This window comes from Heteronotia binoei, chromosome 6 (assembly GCF_032191835.1).
Source record: "Heteronotia binoei isolate CCM8104 ecotype False Entrance Well chromosome 6, APGP_CSIRO_Hbin_v1, whole genome shotgun sequence".
Lineage (NCBI taxonomy): Eukaryota > Metazoa > Chordata > Lepidosauria > Squamata > Gekkonidae > Heteronotia > Heteronotia binoei.
The window spans coordinates 23,156,843-23,177,722 of record NC_083228.1 but is presented as its reverse complement, the minus strand read 5'-3'; the positions used below and the strand labels follow the sequence as shown (position 1 = coordinate 23,177,722).

At 41.1% G+C, this 20,880-nt stretch overlaps 1 protein-coding gene across 2 annotated transcripts in view; it reads left to right on the top strand.

The window, feature by feature from the left end:
• The window catches only part of JMJD1C (jumonji domain containing 1C), a 214,462-nt gene that overhangs the window by 163,488 nt on the left and 30,094 nt on the right, over positions 1–20,880 (top strand). For both annotated transcript variants that reach the window (XM_060241113.1, XM_060241114.1), the window contains 7 exons: positions 1,543–1,648; positions 9,912–10,036; positions 11,020–11,163; positions 11,252–11,438; positions 11,520–13,198; positions 14,499–14,671; positions 15,037–17,213. In XM_060241113.1, the coding sequence (XP_060097096.1) occupies positions 1,543–1,648; positions 9,912–10,036; positions 11,020–11,163; positions 11,252–11,438; positions 11,520–13,198; positions 14,499–14,671; positions 15,037–17,213 (4,591 nt within the window). The remainder of the gene's footprint in view (positions 1–1,542; positions 1,649–9,911; positions 10,037–11,019; positions 11,164–11,251; positions 11,439–11,519; positions 13,199–14,498; positions 14,672–15,036; positions 17,214–20,880) is intronic.

Here is a 20,880-nt window from a genome sequence, read left to right as displayed (position 1 = left end):
CTCCCAACCCAGAACTGGCAATTCTAGTTGGCAGAACATATGACTATTACTGAATTCCAGCTCCTCTCCATGATATAGAAACCCAAATGTGTACTAAAAATCCAGTGAAAAATCTCCTAATCCAGCTATACAGTATATTTTAAGATGTAAAGAATGTATACAAATACAATTCTACAAATCAAATCAGTGTTAGGATTTGGATCTTCTGGTAATAAAATTGCATTTTAGAACATTTCTGATTCTGCTTTTAGCCAAATGAAAGTGTATATTTGCTTGTTTGATCAGTATGCTTTTGTGCTCTAGCTATACTGCGGCCTTATTGGGGCAAATAGTATAAGTAGGGTTGCCAAGTCTCAATTATTCCCCAGCGGGGGAATTTGGGGGGTGTTCTGGGAGGGGGCGGGGCTACCCTCAACACAATGATGTCATGTAGAATGATGTCATCACACTGAGAACGCAGCGCTGCACACTCACACTTTTTCCCCAGACATTTAAAGGAACTTTCCCTTTAAATGGTTGGGAGGGAAACAAGCGTTGGTGCTGCAGACCTTCCAAGCCCCGATCAAGGCTTGGAAAGGCAGAAGCAAGCAGTTTTTGCCTCTCTGAGAGAGCGGTCGCCGGGCTCAGCTACCCTTCCAAACACTGATTGAGGCTTGGAAAAGGCAGAAGATAGCGGCTCTCCTTGTCTCTCAGAGAGCGGGCGCTGGGCTCAGCTGCCCTTCCAAGCCCCGATCGAGGCTTGGAAAGGCAGGAGCAAGTGGCTCTGCTCCCTCATTCTGAGAGAGCGGATGCCTGGCGCTGTTGCTCTTCCAAGCCCCCATCGAGGTGTGGAAAGGCAGAAGGTAGCACCCCCTGCTCTCCCTGAGGGGGTGGGCGCCGGGCTCGGCTGACCTTCAAAGCCCCAGTCGAGGCTTGGAAAGGCAGGAGCAAGTGGCTCCCGCACTCTCTGAGAGAGCAGGTGCCCGGCACTACTGCCCTTCCAAGTCCTGAACGAGGTGTGGAAAGGCAGGAGGTAGCGCCGGGCTCAGGTGCCAATCAAGGCTTGGAAAGGCAGGAGGAAGCAGCTCCCACTCTCTCCCAGAGAGCCCATGCTGAGTGCACTTGCTTCTCAAGCTGCAAATTTGCAGCTCGGGGTAGGTGCAGTCTGTGCCCATGGGGCCACTGGGGGTGTGGCTTCCCCCGCCGGGCAGCTGGGTTGGGGCAGGAAGAAGCCCTCCAAACCGGGGAAACCCCCGCTTGGAACGGGAGGTTGGCAGCCCTAAGTATAACGGAGCCTTGAATTGAAAGGGCGTCTTGCTTTTCTTTTGTGAAATGGTTTGGAACAGTTGCAAGCATGCATGAAGTTTTTGTATGTGTGTGAAATAAAAAACAGTATAATTAGATCTGGTACAAGTCAAACTTAAAAGTTGGGATAGCTTTGCTATGTCACTTGTCTGACATTGTTTTTATAAGAGTGCACTGTTTTTCCAGATTATCAGACTTTGAACTTCATAAAATGTTGAATATGTATAATATAAGAGTTTTTCTTAATTTCTGCTTTAGGACGACGTAGACAGTTTAAACCCAGTTCTCAGGGACAACCCACAGCTTCAGGAGGAAGTAAAAATCTGGGTAAAGGAACAAAAGGTGCAAGAGATTTTTATGCAAGGTAATTTTGTGAAATATTTGTCTTTTAACTAACTTGGTCCATTGAAATTTTTACACAAACATAATAGGGTGAAAAATAATATTTGTAAATAGGATTCTGAATTTGTTTTAAATTTACTTCATAGAGTAATGTTCATGTTTCTGATTCTATGGTTTAATATGTAGTGAACACCATTCCCTCTAACCTCCACAGTGTTGTGAGCAGAAATTCTAACTCATGAGTGAAAAAGCTAGTAGCATTAAAGTTGTGAGCAAGTCTGCATTTGACTATTGCATAAATTAGTTTTTAGAAGATTATTTTATAACCTTATTAAAATATCAGAATAAATTATTTTAAATTATATTTAAACTATATTTTAAGAATAATTTAAACATTATAGAAAAAGATAGAATCAAGTAAAATCTCACCCACCTCTTTCCACTATATTGGTAGACCTGGCCTCTGGAGAACATGTCTTTCTGCCCCAGTCCACTATATTGGTAGACCTGGCTTCCAGTGAACATGTCTACCCACCCCTTCCCACGATATTGATAGATCTGGCCTCCAGAGAACAGGTCTACCAGCCCCTTTCCACTATATTGGTAGACCTGGCCTCTGAAGAACAGGCCTCCCCACCCCAGTTGGCTATATTGGTAGACCTGACCTTGGACCGTCACCCAGCACTGAGCCTCAGAAAACATACCATTGCTTGCCGGGGTGGGTGGGGAGAAGGACACTTGCAGTCTACTTTGGGTTTTTTAAAAAGTGAAATATGACAATCAGCATTATAGATAGGGTTGCCAAGTCCAATTCAAGAAATATCTGGGGACTTTGGGGGTGGAGCCAGGAGACTTTGGGGGTGGAGCCAGGAGACATTGGGGCGGAGCCAGGAACAAGAGTGTGACAAGCATAATTGAACTCCAAGAGAGTTCTGGCCATCACATTTAAAGGGACAGCACACCTTTTTAAATGTCTTCCTTCCATAGGAAATAATGAAGGATAAGGGCACCTTCTTTTGGGGCTCATAGAATTGGACCCCCTGGTCCAATCGTTTTGAAATTTGGGGGATACTTTGGGGAGAGGCACTAGATACTATATTGAAAATTTGGTGCCTCTACCTCAAAAAACAGCTCCCCCAGAGCCCCCGAAACCTCCAGATCAATTCCCCATTATACCCTATGAGAAGACGTTTCCCTCTCCCCCCCTCCCCCCCCCTTTCTGGGAAATCTGATGCAGGAGACAGAACTCACTCACCTCCGGAGGTGCAAAGGCACATGGTCCTTTGGGGGCGTGGCTGGGCTCCCCTCCCTTCACCGGCCAGCTGACTGGGGGCGGGAAGCAGCCTGAGAAAACGGAAGAGCTCTGGCTGCTGCGATCGGGGCTGGGTGGGAAGGGCTGCCGTTCTCCCCCCCCCCCCGCTTTCCCTTTTATGGCCAGCGGGAGGAGGAGGCTCCAAATCGGGGGTCTCCAGGCCTAGCGGGGGATTTGGGACCCCTAATTATAGATCAAGTATAATAAAAGAGTTAAATCACTGCCAGAACCCTGCCAAACCTAAAAAACAAAACAAAACAGGAATTTGCTTAAAGTTATCAACCTGCCCAAACTATTTATTTATTCAGATATTTATATCCCACTTTTCCCTGTGACTCAAGGCAGCTTACAGAAAAATACTGAAAAGCATAATAGGGGTATGCAAATTGTGTGTGTGTGTATGGTTCTATTGTATCCTATGGAGATTGTTATAGTCAAGGGGCCCCATAGGCTACAATGAAGAATCAATCTAGGGGTATCTGGTGTTTTAGGGGGCTGTTTTTTGAGAATGAGGAAGCAAATTTGCAGCATAGTTGCTGGTGCCTCTCAAGAGTCTTCCCAAGTTTCAAAAAGATTAGAGCAGGGAGTCCAATTCTATGGGCCCCAGAAGGCGGTGCCCCATCCTCTGTTCTTTCCAATGGACTGAAGCTTTATCTGAGGGCAGAAGCGGAAATCTGTGAGTGGCCTTTTAAAAATTTGTGCGCCAGCACCCCCTAGAACGTCTTAGAGGGAATTATGGTAGTGAATAGATTAATGGTTTACCGGTGCTACTGGATGTGATTTATTCTGATATTAAAAGAGGATTGTTTCAATATTCAAATGTAATCACATGATTCAAGTTGGAGGGGGAAGGGATCCATCTAATCAATTCTGCTTCCTTGGAATTGCTGGTTATGTATTAAATGTAAAACTGTTATATATTATATATTATTATATACCAAAAGAAATGTGCACATTCTCCAGGGTTACAAAAGGATGTGTAACATTTGGTCCCTTTCTGACTCCTTGCATGTAACACCTGCAATGGCACCTCTCTGTAATGCTCTGAAATCATATGTATTTTGCTGCCTCTTTGACTTCCATAGCATTCCCTAATGATTTTCTCTGCTACCAAAGGATCCTGGGCTTAGACCTCTTAGTTTAACCCAAAGAACTTATTTTTAGTTATTTTTGATAGAATGACAGAACAGTCAACACGTGGTAGTAGCTGTGAAGAAAAAAAGGATCCTTTGCTCTAAATAGAACAGCTGTTTTTGCTTAAATGAAATATAGTTCATTAAGAACTATAGAAGCTCCAATGTTGTTCAAAGGTATATCCTTTCTAGGTGTTCCTTTACAGTTCTAGCTTCTTGGTTGCAAGATAGATGCTGGTTGTCTTCTTTTTGTCTTCAAGTTCCCTAAATAAACCTAGTCACAAAGACCTATTTTCCTCACTTGCCTGTTAGGGTAATAACCAGGGCCGGCACCCTAGGCTTGGCAAGGGAGGCACCTCGAAGCCTTCCGTGGCAAGGGAGGGCAGGCTCTGAGTGCATCCGCTGCCATGCTGCCACACTGTCCCTGCTCAGCCTCTTTCCCACACCTGCTGCCCTGGACTGCCAGGCTGGACAGCGAGGCAGAGGAGGTGGTGGAGAGGTGGGTGGTGGCAAGGGTGAGCATGGCAGCAGCAGGGAAGGGGCACTGGGGGCAGCAGGGAGGTGGCTTCTGCTGCCTGCCCCTGTGGCCAGGTGGCGCCCTGTGAGCCACAAACGTGGTGTACTAGATAGCACCGGCCCTGGTAATAACTTCACAGAAAACATACAGACTTTACTTAGTCTGCAGCACCTCACTCAGTCACTCCTCTCCTCTCTCTAACAAACTCAATCAATTGTACCCACCAAGGTACAACTAGTATCCAATCATTACACGGTTCACAGCACTCCTCTTTCTTACCTTAGAGGCCTGCATTTTAAATCACAGCAAACATACATACAAATAAAACACTGAAAATATTAATGGAGCAAAATGTTACAGGGTGTCTGCTAGGAATTTGAAATGCCTTTAACCCTGTATCTGATTTTTACAATCCACATTGCACCTGCACTGATAATAGCAATGTCTTTTTCTTATTAGTAACACCATAACCTATATTACATTTTTGGATATATTTTCTGTGTAGATTTCATTGAAATATATTGATGACTTGATTTTTAATAAGTGAAAGTTTTAAAATAAGTTAAAAATTCTAGCTCTCTGTTTTTGTCATCTTCTGTCTACCTGGCACCATCCCTGGAAGCAGGTAAATTTTAAAAATTACTTTTTCCCTTGGTCCATGCTGCCAAACCACAATTTAGATGCTTGCAATAATCATTCATGGGTACTACACCAGCTTTTCTAGTTCTACATTACAGCTCTGTTTGTAACATTGGTGGGGTTTGTCAGTGTGGTGTAATGGTTAGAGTGTTGGACTAGGATCTGGAAGACCCAGGTTTGAGTTCCTGCTCTTCCATAGAAACTTGCTGGATGACTTTGGGCCAGTACACATTGTTAGCGTTGCTTACCATACAGGGTTATTATGAAGATAAAATAGGAGAGAGAAGAATGATATAAGGTGTTTTGGGTCCCTATCAGAGAGAAGGGTGGAGTAAATAAATAAGAAAATAAAATAGTTGTAATTACAATCATACACATTCAAAACACTTTACAGACTCTTAAAAACTCTGAACCAGTCTTAATTGTTCATGATTCACAGAATGGGAACCTGACCCTGTTAAATAGTGTTTGATTATGTCAAAAAGTAGCACCCTTCCAGACCACAGAAGACCTGTTTTACGTATTGCACTAGACTGTTGCATAAGAAAAGTGAATCTGTTGTCTTTCCGCTTGCACAGGACATTGTATCATAGCTTGCACAATCTGCTGCAAAGGCCAGAAGCATGACAGTTATAATAAATCCTGCTTAATACAGCACTGTTTATGCAAGTGTTTCCAGAACAGCAGTTCCAGCTATCCTACTAAGTTCTTTGGAGTCAACCCAGTTGATCCAGTACATTCATATCTGAGATTAAAATATGGATCCATGTTCATTCCCTTGGTCCTTAAACTGCACAGTCTTCTAAGCAGTTCTTCATAATGTGGTTTCTGGATAATGTGTTGGTGGTATTTGCTGTGGTTCAGAAATGCAAGGTGCTTTGAAGCACATTGGATTCCTAGGATTTTGACAGTGGTTTATTTTCCCAGGAAAGGGAGCCATAAAATTCACAGAGAGGTAAGAGAAAGCAGAGATGAACTTCTGCTGAGATAACCATTTGCCTACCTTGTATGACTGCTTTTTCTAATTCTATTTCATTGTCTGATTAAGTGTGCTTGCACACAAAAGCTCAGAACTTGAATAAAACTTCGTTGGTGTTAACAGTGCTGCTGGACTCTATTTTTGTTCTGTTGCTTCAGACAAGCACAGCAACCCACCTTGATCCATTTGTCTACCTGCCAGGGAAGGAAAGTTGGTTTGCTGTTGTAAAAACATAATCTGGGTGTTGAAATGTGTGCGATGTGAGCCCTGGGGTGATTGAGGCATAGGGGTTCACCTCGTGAGAGCCAGTTTGGTGTAGTGGTTAAGTGTGCGGACTCTTATCTGGGAGAACTGGGTTTGATTCCCCACTCCTCCACTTGCAGCTGTTGGAATGGCCTTGGGTCAGCCATAGCTTTGGCAGAGGTTGTCCTTGAAAGGGCAGCTGATGTGAGAGCCCTCTCAGCCCCACCCACCTCACAGGGTGTCTGTTGTGAGGGAAGAAGATATAGGAGATTGTGAGCCGCTCTGAGACTCTGAGTGGAGGGCGGAATATAAATCCAATGTCGTTGTCTTCCATGTGGGGCAAGTTTTCTAAAACTGGATTGGAAGAGGCTTCCTGCCTATGAAGGTAGAAAGGGTTGAAAAGACCAGTAATATCCATTGGTCTTGGTCCAAATGCTGGGAGTTGGATTCCCCTGCAGGGAGCAGAAGCAGGTCTGGATGTGCATTTGTTCCACAGACATCCAGGCAGGGATGTTAGAGATAACTGTTCTGTATTGTTTAAGCTTAACTTAGTGTTATGTTTTGTATTCTTTTCATTAGATCTGTAACCAGTAGGTGTGATAGCTATTTTTCTTGTCTGTGCTGTAGCTTAATCTGTAGCAATAAAGTCTTTTCCTGTTTAAGAAAGCAGACTGTGAGTCAGTTCCTCCTCATTTGGCCTTAGATCACTCGCTAATGCTTGCACGCATAAGTGCGCAAGTTCACACAAGAGGGGCTAAGGTAATTGGGAAACTCTGCCCCTTGTATTTGCCCAGAGACAGCCTTTCCAGTGTTTTCCAAGTTATCAGTAATGTGGAAGGCTGGCTTCTTAACTTGGGGTGGTGGCACAGTGAAAAGGACTATAGTTTACGTGACATGAACATGAAACACATATGTAAGCACATACAGGGCCAGAGTGAGTTTATGACAGTATCAGCTTTTCAAAGCAATGGAGAATGGCTGGCCATCTGTGGCCATCATCCACCCGATATGCTGAGTGTCCACCTCATGAACCCTGCCCCTTATGCGCCTCCAGAGGCCCCCATGTGCATGATTTCTTCTAGGGTGGCCTGCCTGCGGGTTCTGGCGGTGGTGGATGGAGGAACTGTTGGATTGGGAAGGCATGTATTGGCATTTCCAGGGCTGCAGAAGTCCACCCCCACAGAGCTTTTTTTATGCAAAAGTAATGGGTGGGTTTTCTTTTTCAAGCATGTCCAGGCCTTGATGAAAAGCTCAGATAGGTCTATCCTAAGCACATGATTTCTGATCTGCAGTAAACCTTGAACTGGGCTAAGTTTGGCATGGACTAGGCGTTTGCCTCCCCTCCTCCCCCGTGTTGCGCCTAGTTCCCCCCCCTCTCCCTCCCTCCCTCCCTCTCCCTCTCATAAAAACCTAAATATCAGAGGAGCATGGTCATTCTCCTCCTCCTCCTTCTTCTAAAAAGGATGCCCCTGGGATCTCACAACTCTTGGTGTAGACTTTTGGGCTAGCTAGGCAACCTGAAACAAGCATTGTTGAATATTCCACCCCTTCATTGCGGCCAAACTACATGTTATATATACCACGTGATTGCCACAAGGATTTGTAACAAGATTGCAGCAGTGTGGGAACTCAATTTAGAAGTGTCACAAAGACCAAATTTGAATAGGGACCATGGCTTTGTAGCAAGATTGCAGCAGTGTGGGAACTCAATTTAGAAGTGTCACAAAGACCAAATTTGAATAGGGACCATGGCTTGAGGGAGGAAGGGCTCCTGCCTTCCCCTTTTGCTATATTCTCAACCTGAAATTACCGGGGGGGGGGGGATTATTTGCTGCATTTGAGGGGGCTACATGTACAAGCATTCACTGCATGTGCAACTCCCCCAAAGCAGCTGACACTTCCCAGGGAGCCTGTCCTCCTCCCAAACTGCAATCCATATCCGAAGCAATCCCTGTGGTATCTCTAAATTGAGTTCCCACAGGGAACTCGTCTGTTGTATGGCTGCAAGTCCCTTTGGCAATCACATGATACATGTAGTTTGGACTTCAATGTTGTTAGGGGGGGCTAAAAAAAGGTAAAAGTAAGGGGGAACGGTAGGTAAAGCTAGAGTGGGGAGAAGCAAAAAAAAAAAAAGACAAGCTGAGATGGGGGGAAGGAAGGGGAGGGAGGGAGAAGGCGCTGGCTTCCAGGGGGAGAAGCAGGCAAAGTAGAGAGGTAGATAGGTGAGAAGGAAAGGGGGACAAACAGGAAAAACTTGAGAAGGGAGATTGAGGAAATAGGAGTCACCTCCGCATATCATCCTTGTTCTCCCAGTTATATTAGAAGAGAGATAAATTTATTTAGTCAAGTTGAATGACAAGATGAAAAGAGGAGTAGATAAAACTAAAATTACTAAAGAACAGAGAATCCTGACATGAGAGAAAGTAACTTTTATTGATTTGACAGTGAGTCTGAGCCAGACATTCCTATATTGTCCAAAGCACAATTTTGGGTTTTAACCTTACTTCAGCTCCCAGTTTGTCTGAGGAGCACCTGCAAAAGATGTAGCAATCCTAAAAGGTGAAGCACTGAAATTGAAAATGTAAAGAATAATTTGGTAAAGAGTTTATGCAGACAAATAATCCATATGGTTTCCACAGAAGTCAAAGATGATGGTAGTACAACATAGCTGCAATTTATGATTAAATTATGGTTTTAATTGCATGTATTTGTTTCTACGCTAAATTAATGCCATTTCTCTCCTGTTGTAGGATGTAAGCTAGAAGTTGCTTAATTTGTGGTTAATAGGCAATTTGTAACATATATGTCATACGTTTAGTTTCATAGCTGCTGCAAGAAGGAAAAAAATAGACTTTAGAGCTGCCTTGCTTAAACTACTCCCTAGGATTCAAATTTGTGGTCATTTTGGGGAATGTCTTGACCGAAGTGGGACCAGCATTTGAAAAAAAAAAGTGTTTCCACAGTAAAAGAATCTGACCATGCAAACAGCTGCTATATGACTTCTTTTCTATAGTAGGAATGATGTTTTTAGTTTTTTGGTTTAGCATTTTATAGGTTTTTTGCCAATTAAGGTTTTATTTATTGTTCAAATTTATATTCCACCCTCCCTGTGAGTGGGATCAGGGCAGATCACAGGGCGATATTGACTGACCATTTTATAGTTAACATTTTGAAAATTTTCACCACTCTTTGCTATTACAGGTTGCTCAATTAAAAAGTATCTCCTGAATGCCCCCAGGCTTTTAAGTAATTTAGAGGCTATCAAATATTATATTTGCATTATTTAACATTCCTTTGTGAACACAAAGCAAAATGTCTGGTAGATCTATAACCATGTGGGATGTTTAGTTTTTGTTATTTATGCATGCAACTTGTGTTCAGTGTGCTTCTAAAACCAGATCTGAGAATGACTTTTTTTTTAGGTCTGTCTCAAAATCTTTTTAAAAATTATTTTCTTTTAAGGTCCATATTCCTTAAACGGCTATAGAGTGAGAGTATACAGACAGGATTCTGCCACCCAGTGGTTCACTGGTATAATTACTCACCATGATCTCTTCACTCGTACTATGATAGTTATGAATGATCAGGTAATCATTTTTCTATTATTGAAAATAATGATAGGTAGTTGCATTTTAGGGTTGTCATTATCATTCCTTTGTATCTTAAAATCAAAACACACATATTTACATTTTTTTAAAAGTATTAATCCAAGAGTAAGTTTAATAGTCTGGCGTCCTCGGGGCTAAATTGGTGACGGGGAATATGCTCTTGTGCTAGTTCCCTGTTTGGAGAACTTAAATCCTCTTATTTGGTCATTATCCAACCAGTAAAGCAAGTGCAAGAAATTAAAGGAATTCTATCTGGGGAAGGTAATGGCAAACCACCCCATTAAAAAAGTCTACTGTATAAACATTGGGATACAACATCACCACAGAGTTGGAAACGACTGGTCCTTGCACATGGGACTACCTTTTAAAATATATATCTAAAGATTAGTGTTTTGGCTGTTCTTTTAAATTTGTCATTAATTACTGTGGTGTACCACCCAATGATTATTTTAAGTGGCTGTAAATTCTTACTCTGAACAAAAGGAACTTTAATACTTAGATCAGCAGACCTAAGTATTCTCATGGTATAACAGGAGGAATCCCAGAAAACTTTCAGTTTACTTACTCTGTATTAATTTTAAAAAATCTGTTTTCTTTAGATGCCACATACCCCTTCCTCGAATCTATTGTTGGGGGTGCAATAAATTCTGTGCTTTAATATATAATGTGTAAGGGTTTTCAATGTGATTTTCTTTTGGAGATTACAAAATGACTGCTAGTGATGTTCTGGTAAGTATTGAATATGCTTGCTGTAAAAGGAAGGGATACATTTTATGTATTCCTTCAAAAACTCATGTAGCAATTCTGTTGCAACTGTCCATATGTAATCTTTCATGCTAAACCATCAATTTTTATTTACAATTGGCATCCATATGGAAAATGTAGACCCAAAACTGATAATATATTTTTTCCTTAGTAGAACCAAAACTGATAATATATTTTCCGTTTTCCTAATAAACCAGGTGCTAGAACCACAAAATGTTGATCCTTCTATGGTTCAGATGACCTTTCTAGATGATGTTGTTCACTCTTTGCTGAAAGGTGAAAATATTGGTATTACATCGCGGCGCAGGTCTCGTTCCAACCAGAACAGCAACACAGCTCATGTAGATATATTTTAAAATTATATTCTTTTTAGTTCTGTTTATCTGCATTCATTTGGATAGAGAGAAATAAATTCCTGTTTTCACTTAGGGTCACTATACCCGGGCTCAAGCAAATAGTCCCCGGCCAGCAATGAATTCTCAGAGCGCAGCACCAAAACAAAATTCACACCAGCAGCAACGGAATACTCGTCCAAATAAAAGAAAAGGTTCTGACAGCAGTGTGCCCGATGAAGAGAAGATTAAAGAAGAAAAATATGACTATATAGGTCAAGGAGGTAAAGAGATTGTTCCAAAGGTCAAACAAGTATTTTTAATGTAATACTGTACTGAACTAAAAATATTTTTTCCCTTTCCAGAAAATCCTAAAAATAAAAACAAACTCTTTCTTTCTAAAAGAAGAAAACCTGAAGATGAAGAAAAAAAATTGAGTATGAAGAGACAGAGGACAGACAACACCTCAGATTACTCAGAGAGCAGTGACTCAGAAAACTCAAACAAAAGATCGACAGATTCTTCATCTGAGCAAAATTCAGAGAATGAATTGAAAAGCAAGAGCACTTCAAAGGTAAATGGGGAAGAAGGAAAATCTCAGAGCAGCAGTGTTGTAGAGGAGCAGACACTAATAGATGATCAGTCTCCCTGGCATGAAATGCATGATAAAAAACATCAAGAAATACAAAGACCCGAGTCGGCTGATTTGGAGCTGCAAGAGATTTCATTCCATCAAGCTGAACAGCTGACAATTTATGATAGGAATGCCAGTGACATACGCATTCAAGAGGATGGTATAGGCAAGCAAAACCCCAGGGAGCTGTTATCAAATGAACAATTTATATCCAGCTCTCCTACACCAAAAAGTTGTATTGATATGAATATTGAAAATAACTCCATCAGTGACAACCAGGAAAACATTTCAAGTACATTTGGATTACAGGGCTGTCTGAAAATGGAACCCCATGGCAAAGATACAAAACATCTGTTTACAAATGCAAACTTTCCAGAAGTAAGGAAATCAGAAGTTGATGAGAATTGGGTTAATAATGTCAGCAAGATGGATTTGCTGCAACTGAAAGTTATGAAAAGTACATCAGCAGGCGAACATTTACATTCTGAAAAAGAAAAAGTTCAGTATGGCTCTGCATCATCTTTAACTGTAATTTCTATAGCAGAAGAGAGCAGAGTATGCAAGCAAAGTCCAGTCCCAGATGCTTTGAAGTCAAAACCTGGTCATTTGGGTGACAACCCTAAAATCAAGTCAAGTTCCTTACCTGATGTTAAATATAAACACACCCAGTCTTCAGATACTGTGAAGTCTAAACTTAATTACCAGAACAACCATGTTACTGGAGTAACAAGGTCAGCAATTAAAACTGAGCATGATTTGCCTAGGTCTAGTTTTCACCCAGTTCCAGCTAGAGTTAGTTCATTAGACGCTACTAAAAGTCCTCTTATTATTGACAAGAATGAACATTTCACAGTTTACAGAGATCCCGCTCTTATTGGACAAGAAACGGGAACTAACCACATATCGCCATATTTGCATCAGCATAATTATCCTCCTCATTCCACTTCCCATAGAACTTGTCTAAATCCAAACTCACACCATCCCACATTAACTGGCGCATCCCATTTATTAGCTGGATCCTCAAACCAAACTCCTTTATCATCTATTAGTACTCATCCTCTTAGTGGTGCATCTCACCATTCTGTTCATCACCCACATCTACTTCCCGCAGTGTTACCTGGAGTGCCTACAGCCTCTTTGTTGGGAGGCCACCCACGACTAGAGACTGCTCATGCTAGCAGCTTAAGCCATTTGGCATTAGCACACCAGCAACAGCAACAGATGCTACAGCACCAGTCATCACATCTTCTTGGGCAAGCTCACCCTTCTGCTTCATATAATCACCTAGGACTTTATCCAATTATTTGGCAGTATCCAAATGGAACACATGCTTACTCAGGACTTGGAATACCTTCATCTAAATGGGTGCATCCTGAAACTTCTGTAAATACTGAGACACCTCTGAGAAGAGTAAGTCAAATTCAGTTGTCAAATTATTATAAATTGGTATGTCATGTGTGTTTTTTTGTGTTCATAGTGCTTTTATATGGCTTTAATAAAGTTGCATGATAGTTACCCAGCTAGGCAAATATTAATAATTGCTGTTATGTCACCATGCTTTGCTATTGGAGATTAATAACACATCATAGCTTAGTATTAACTGTGTGTGTTAACAGGATGTGACTGTTGGATATAAAGAATACAACACCTTTTGAAATTTATTTCAAATTCATCTTATAGGTCAAGAGCCACTTGATTAGTTCAACTTCCTTTTTAAAAACTATGAATTTTGGACTCGAGTTATTTATAAACACAAAAAAATTATCTTTGTTGTTAGCAGGAGATTATAAAATGCTGGGTTTTAAAACAAAACAAAACAAAACCCTGACTTGAAAAACTCAAATTCATTTTAATCTACAGTGTTTTCCCCAGCAATTACTGATATATCTAAACGGTAGAGAGACAGCTATTATTCATATATCTAAACAGTAGAGTGATGTTATATATAGTATGGTTGTGTCCTGATACATACAAAATGAGGCCCTATGTGGACAGAACATGAACCTGTCTCCTAATTGTGTTGAGAAGATTGGGAACATTTCCAGAGGCTTGCCTGATCTTTACTCTGTTCACCTTTGTGAATCCTCCCACGCCTGGTTACCATTAATTGCGGTTCAGCATTATATCTGTGCCATGGTTAGCTTTTCAATTAAGATTAGATGTCGTAAACCCTGGTTAACACCAGCGAAGACATAATGCTTCACCATAGTTAATATCTAAGCAGGGTATGATCTATGGTGAGATCTGCTAGCATTACACCTACACCAGGTCTGATTCACTACTTAGCCAATATATTTTGAATATTGCCTCAGTTAGTTTTCATGCTGGATGTCTGCTGGATGTCATGAAAGATTAGTTTTGTTTTTATGGGAATTAGCTACCAAAAATGAAGTGGTAGACAGACTAAAAAGTTAGTTTATTTTTTAGTCAGACTTGCTCACTTTTCTCTCTGTCCCTCTGTATGCTGCCTATGTTTTATTTAAAACTATTACCTGGTTCTTAAATAAGCTGCGTACTGCAACATTAAAATGGTTTTTAAAATCCTTAGTACAAGTTTCCAGAAGCAATTTTTTTTCACTAACAGTCATTGGGGGGTGAGGGGGAGAGAAGCACTTTTTATTTGGTATCTTAAGGCTTTTAGTAAAGAGAGTGATAACTGTGCTCAGATTCCAGTGATAACTGTGAAGTCTGATTTTGTTGCCATTAACAGAATACTCCTAGTCCTTGGTTACACCAACCAACCCCTGTGACCTCAGCTGACAGTCTTGGGTTACTGAGTCATATACCCGTAAGACCATCCAGTGCAGAACCTCACCGACCACTCAAATTGACGACACACTCTAGTCCTCCATTGTCAAAAAGTATAGTGGATCATCATAAAGAGTAAGTGTGCATTGTTTAAATCTATAAACACAGAAATGAGGGGATGCTGAAAGTATGAGGACTTGCAGTTGACTATCGAGTGTTTTGCTCCAAGTCACTTGTAGTTATGCTTCACATATTACATGCAAAATTTATTTATTTATTATAGTATATTTATGGATCACCTAATCTAGGCAATATAGAACATTTATAAAACATTGAAATCATAAGATGTGACCAACAGTAATCTGAAATGTACACTAAGAAGACAGATACTAACATTGTTTGTTGGGGACTAACATTTGAAAAAAAAGATTGTTTAATTTTTATATAGCATATAATTGATTTGAAACACAATTAATTGAATGTTCTGTATTTTTGTACAGAGAAATGGAAAGGAAAGGCATTTTTGAACCTTTACGTTCAGTTGCACCTACTCCAGCAAAGTCTGATCTAGAACACAGCAGAACGCAAAATGTCAAAGAGGGCCATTTGCAAAGACACTTTGTAGACCCACTGCAAAGGTCACTTCAAGAAACAGGAGAGAGGCTAAGCAAGTATAAAGAAGAACATAGGCGGATACTTCAAGAAAGCATCGAGGTTGCTCCTTTTACAGCTAAAGTCAAGACACTTGAGGGGGAAAGGGAGACTTATTCCAGAATAATGCCATTATCATCTTCTAGCCCCAAAAGCCATGGAATAAAGCATGAGAAAGATTCAGAACTCTATAAAATGAAGCATTCAGTACCACAGAGCTTGCCACAAAGTAATTATTTTACCACCTTGTCAAACAGTGTAGTGAATGAACCACCAAGAACTTATTCATCCAAAGAAGTTTCAGGTGTGAGTGTCGATAAACCAGGTAATTGTCCTTCAACAACAGCTTCTGCTCAGTCACTTGCTTCTTTTACTTCATCTCTTTCAAAACCACCGCCTTTGATTAAACACCAACCTGAAGCTGAAAGCTCAGTAAGCAAGATAACAGATCAACTTTCACAGCAAGTGACATCTCATTCAGTAAATTCTTTCCGGAACGACTCTAGAAGTCCTACACAATTGTCAGTTTCATCCTCAAGTGCGCTCCGGACTATGCCTGCTTTACACAGAGCACCTGTGTTTCACCCTCCAGTCCATCATAGCCTGGAGAGAAAGGAAGGCTATAATAGTCTTTCTCCACCAACCCTAACTCCTGTGCAGCCAGTTAATGCTGGTAGCAAAATCCATGAACTGCAGAAGCCACCAACTTTAGTACCTGAGCCAAAAGAAGCACAAAGCATATACAAGAGTGCTTTGGAACAAAAAATTTCTGATATGTGGAAATGTAGTGATAATCCAAATCACGATAAAATGGAATGGCATGTTGAAAGAACAAGTCGGAAATCACCTTCTGCCACAGCTTCTGTCATTGTACGTCCACCTTCAAGTACTAAGTATGATACCGTGTCTGTAGTGCAGTCAGCTCCCAAAGAACGAATTAGTGAAAGATCATTGACAGGGACAAGCCAAACAGACTGCCTGAAACCAGCAGAAGCCAGAGAAATGGGAAGAATTGTTCAGCCAAACACAAACTCAGACACAATTCATACCCAGTATGAAAAGAATTTTTCAACTGCTTCCCAAGGCAACATTCCCTGCTCTGTCATGCCTACTACAGTTATACTGTGCAGTACCAAACCAGTTGTAACTACTTCTGTGGCAACTACAGGAATTCCCAGCATAGGTAGTTCAGAAGTGACTTACTGCTCATCAAACACAGCATTGTCTTGCTCATCAATTGAAAGCAGTGCCTCTAGAGCCATAACACAGGAAGTGACGCAAGTACAAGAATGCGCTGTAAGTACTGCAGCTTCAGTTGTACCAACCTCCAGCAAAACGGAAAGTGCTCTTCAGGCCGGCTCTGGATTCCCTGGGCCATCTGATTTTATTCACTTGAAAAAGCACAAGGCAGCCTTGGCTGCAGCTCAGTTTAAAAGTAGCAGTGTCAGTGATGCAGAATCCAGTGCTGTGAAAAATCAGTCATATCCAGCCTCTGTTTCCCTAGACAGTGCTGTCATTTCTACTACAATAAACAAAGCAAATGCTGTAGGCAATGGGCAAGTTTCCCAGATGAGTCAAGCAAACTACCACACGAAACTGAAAAAAGCTTGGCTCACAAGACATTCAGAAGAAGATAAAAACACTAATAAAAAAGAGAATTCAGGGAACAGTGTATCGGAAATTATTAAGCCATGTACTGTTAACTTAATAGCTTCTACGTCAAATGATTTGCAAAATAGTGTAGATAGTAAAATGCTAGGGGAAAAGCTTGTGAAAGAAGAGAAACACACAAGGCGAAAAACAAAAAGGACTTATGAGTCTGGCTCTGACAGTGGTGATTCTGATGAAAGTGAGAGTAAGTCAGAGCAAAGGACTAAGCGGCAGCCTAAGCCAACTTACAAAAAGAAACAAAATGATTTGCAGAAGAAAAAGGGTGATGCAGAGGAAGAAATAAAACCAAACGGTGTTCTTAGCAGGAGTGCCAAAGAGAAAAGCAAACTGAAGTTACAGAGTAGCAGTAGTAACAGTAAGTATATCACTATATACAAATTGGAACTGATAAGGAAATTATTTATTGTGATCGAGTGTCTGTGTATTCTGCATTTTTATAAAACCACTTAATATTGTGCACTAAAGAAAACTGAACCCTACAGCCTGTACAGATTATGCAATTATGCACATATATTGCACACTTCTGCTGATCGTAGGGGGTGAACAAGGAGCGGTGCATAGCAACAAAGCACACTGAGTCAGATGTTTGAGATTTCACAATGCCTTCCTTCATACTGTTATAGGCCTGTGGTTCAGCTTTATGACCTAAAAAGTTGTCTTTGGAAAAAAAGGGGAGAGAGAGAAAGAGCCAGCCAGCAGTCTAATGACTGCTGAATTGTGTGCTGGTTAATTCATTTCATTCTTTTATGGTGCATTCTCTGGGAGCAGTTCATATGCACTTGGATCCACGAGATTGTTTTCAAGGACAGAATAATTTCTGCCTGTTCAGCTTGACTTTCTCACTTCCTGCTACGGCCCAAAATGCTGCTCCAAGGAGTAGCATTTCATGAGGCATTGTAGATTGCAGTGGTAAGAAGGAGGAAAACTGCTCTGTAAGCAGAAGTCCTACTGTCTGCAGAAATGCTGTGGTGCATTGAAGCCATAGTTCTGATTATGTGTTCTTTAGTTATATGAAAAATAATGTTTATAAGCAGTAGTTTCAAAAACTGTAAATGTTGGAGTGTAAGGATGGGCAGTTTAAAAGCTGAACTTCATAGGATATTATTTTAAGCATATTCTAAGCATTTGTTCATTAACCTTGACTTGGATAGCCCAGGCTAGCATGATCTCAGATCTCCAAAGCTAAGCAAACTCAGTCTTAGCTAGTATTTGGATGGAGACCTCCAAGGATTACCAGGGTTGTGATGTGGAGACAGGCAATGACAAACCACTTCTGAATGTCTCTTGCCTTGAAAACCCCATGGGTCAGCATAAGTCACCTGTGACTTGACAACAAAAAAAACCACAACAAACAACTGAGACTTAAGTTGGGAGAATGTGATCTTGGCGCTACCAGTAAATACAGAGAATGGAACTGTAGCAGTAGAAAAGAGCAAGGGTCCAATAGCACGTTAAAGACTAACACAATTTGTGAAAGGATATGAGCTTTTGTGAGTCACCAAAATGATTTGATGAAGTGGTACAACTGCTACAATAAATACTCCTTGATTTGGCTTAGTATTCCATGTCGATTAAGTTCTGCAGCTGGACATTTTTTGTACATCATCTGTATATACATATAATGTCTCAAGCTGTGAATTGTCCTAATTAAAGCATTCAGTCTTTATGACGATCCATTCTTGTTGCAGTATTCCAGAACCCATTTTCCTGTCATTCTGTGCCTAGTCTTGTAAATGTTACCCTTCCTTTATCATCATTATTACCATTTGCTACTTTACCTCTTTTTGCCTTCCATATAAATGCTCCTATTTTTCCCTTGTGGCAATTCCACTGTAAATAGTATTGATTGTGTATCTACTAGGGATGGGTATGGAACACAAAATAGTAGTCTGGTTCATGGTTTGTTGGGTTGCCTGAATCAGTGGTTCAATTCATGTTTTTTTCAATTTCCCAATTTGTGGTTCATTGATTCATTTGGTTCAGGAAGGCATAGAACAGCCCCCAAGTAGGCTAGAGATGCTAAACTTGTGGCAAACTCTTCAGCAGACTCTCCTCTACCAGCTCCAAGTTTGGTGCAAATTGGATATCAGGGGGCCAAGCTACAGCTCTCTGAAAGGAGCAGGTGCCTCCTTTCGGAGAGTATGTCAAGCTGGGGAAAGAAAGGGAAGCTGCTTTATAGTCTCTGATTGGTTTCACTCCCAGGAAGCTTGGAAACTGACTAGAGGCTGCAGCTTCACTCTCCCACCTCCTGTGCTTCTGACTAGAAGCCACAGGAAGCTGGGGAGAGCGGAGCTGTGGTGTCTAGTCAGTTTCACTGCAAACGGAACAGAAGTTCAGGGGTAGGGAGACCAGAGCAGGGGTTGGGGAGGCTGAGCCAGGCTGTCTGGAAAAATGAAGCAAACACAAACCAAACAACATACCAAGAAAAAAGGCCGGTTCGTGTTTAGGGGCAGCAGGATCAGATGAACCAGTTCAGAATGAACCACAAATGGACCATTTTTTGCATAAATCGTTATTTGTGGCTTGGTTCGTGCCCATCCCTAGTGTTTTCCTTTTGGTTGAATTCCTTTCCTTTTGTATCCTTAGAAGCTCATTGATTCACAAATCTTGACACTTATTTGTTATATTTTTCCAAGTTCCAAATGTTTATTATGGCAGAAGCCAGCAGCAGTAACAGTTCACAACAATAGCCAGTAAATTAATGAGAATACAAAAAAAATCTGAGGTATAAAAAGGATAAAACTCAGTATAAGTGAAAACAAGTTACAGTATATCTTCCATTACAAGGGATTTATGTTTTCTGTTCACTAAGCAACAGAATCTGGTTACAACACAAGATACGAAACTTTGAGAGTCTTCTAGGAGAAAGTTACACAAAGTTTCTGGCCTAAATTTTAGATAAGGTTGCAGAGGATTAAATTTAGACAAAAGTGGTATTATAAGATGGGACCATTCTTCCTGGTAGAGTTTACAATACATGAGTGGTGGATTCCACCATATTGGACTTACATGGACGTAACCATTCTTATATTTTTGATGCAAGGGGTAAAAGAACTGAGACAAGTTTTGCAGTTGCTAGAGTGATCTTAGGATTCTTTTCACTGAGCAAAAGAGCCAGGGTTTTTAGAGTATGGGGGGACAGTTGGTTGAATAAAAGTTTAATATAGTAATCCCTCCTAATCTCAAAAAAACTGCATTCTAGCAGAATGTGAAAGGCTGTTATCAATCCTGTTAAGGCCACAAGGGCAGATTCTATCAGTGTAGGGCAGGGGTGTCAAACGAATTTGTTATGAGGGCTGGAGCTGACATAAATGAAAAAGCACCTGTTGGTCTTAAAGATGCTTTCTTTGCATTTCTCCCATGGAATCCAGGGAACTGGGCAAAGGAAGCTCTGGTTCTTTCCTTCCTTCCCCAGGGGACCAGGAGGAGGAGGAGCCTCACACAATAGAAGGAAGAGAGGCTTGGCTCAGTAGCTCTACTGTGCAATTGAGAGAGCCTGGCAAAGCAAGTTCTCCATCTTCCCCTTCCATCCCAAGGGAGGAGCCTCAGCCAAAGGAGAAAATAGAGGTTTTGCTCTGTAACTCATGTGCAATTGAGCAAGCCTTGCAAAGCAAGCTGTTATGCAAAAAGAAGCAAGAAAGAAGGAGAAGGAAGCAGATGACAGCCAGTTGCTCAGGGGCCTGACAGTAGCCCTCCAGGGGCCTGATTTGGCCCCCAAACTGCATGTTTGACATCCCTGGGGTAGGGTCTATTAAAAAATCTCCCTCGCAAAACCATTATAGATATATAATGTTCAGTCTTGCGAAGAAAAAAGCTCTGCAATAACATGTGGTGGTAAGATGGCACATATTGGGGGGGGGGGTAAAGTTTTTGTGTAAGAAAGACCAAAAAATAGGGGTGAGCATATTTTGCAGGCTCTCAGGTTCAACTTTGGTCCAGTTGTTTATCACTGTTTCAGATTCTACAAGAATGCAAGTTTGTGCATGTAATACATGGTCCAGACTATTTCTGTCTAAATTCTA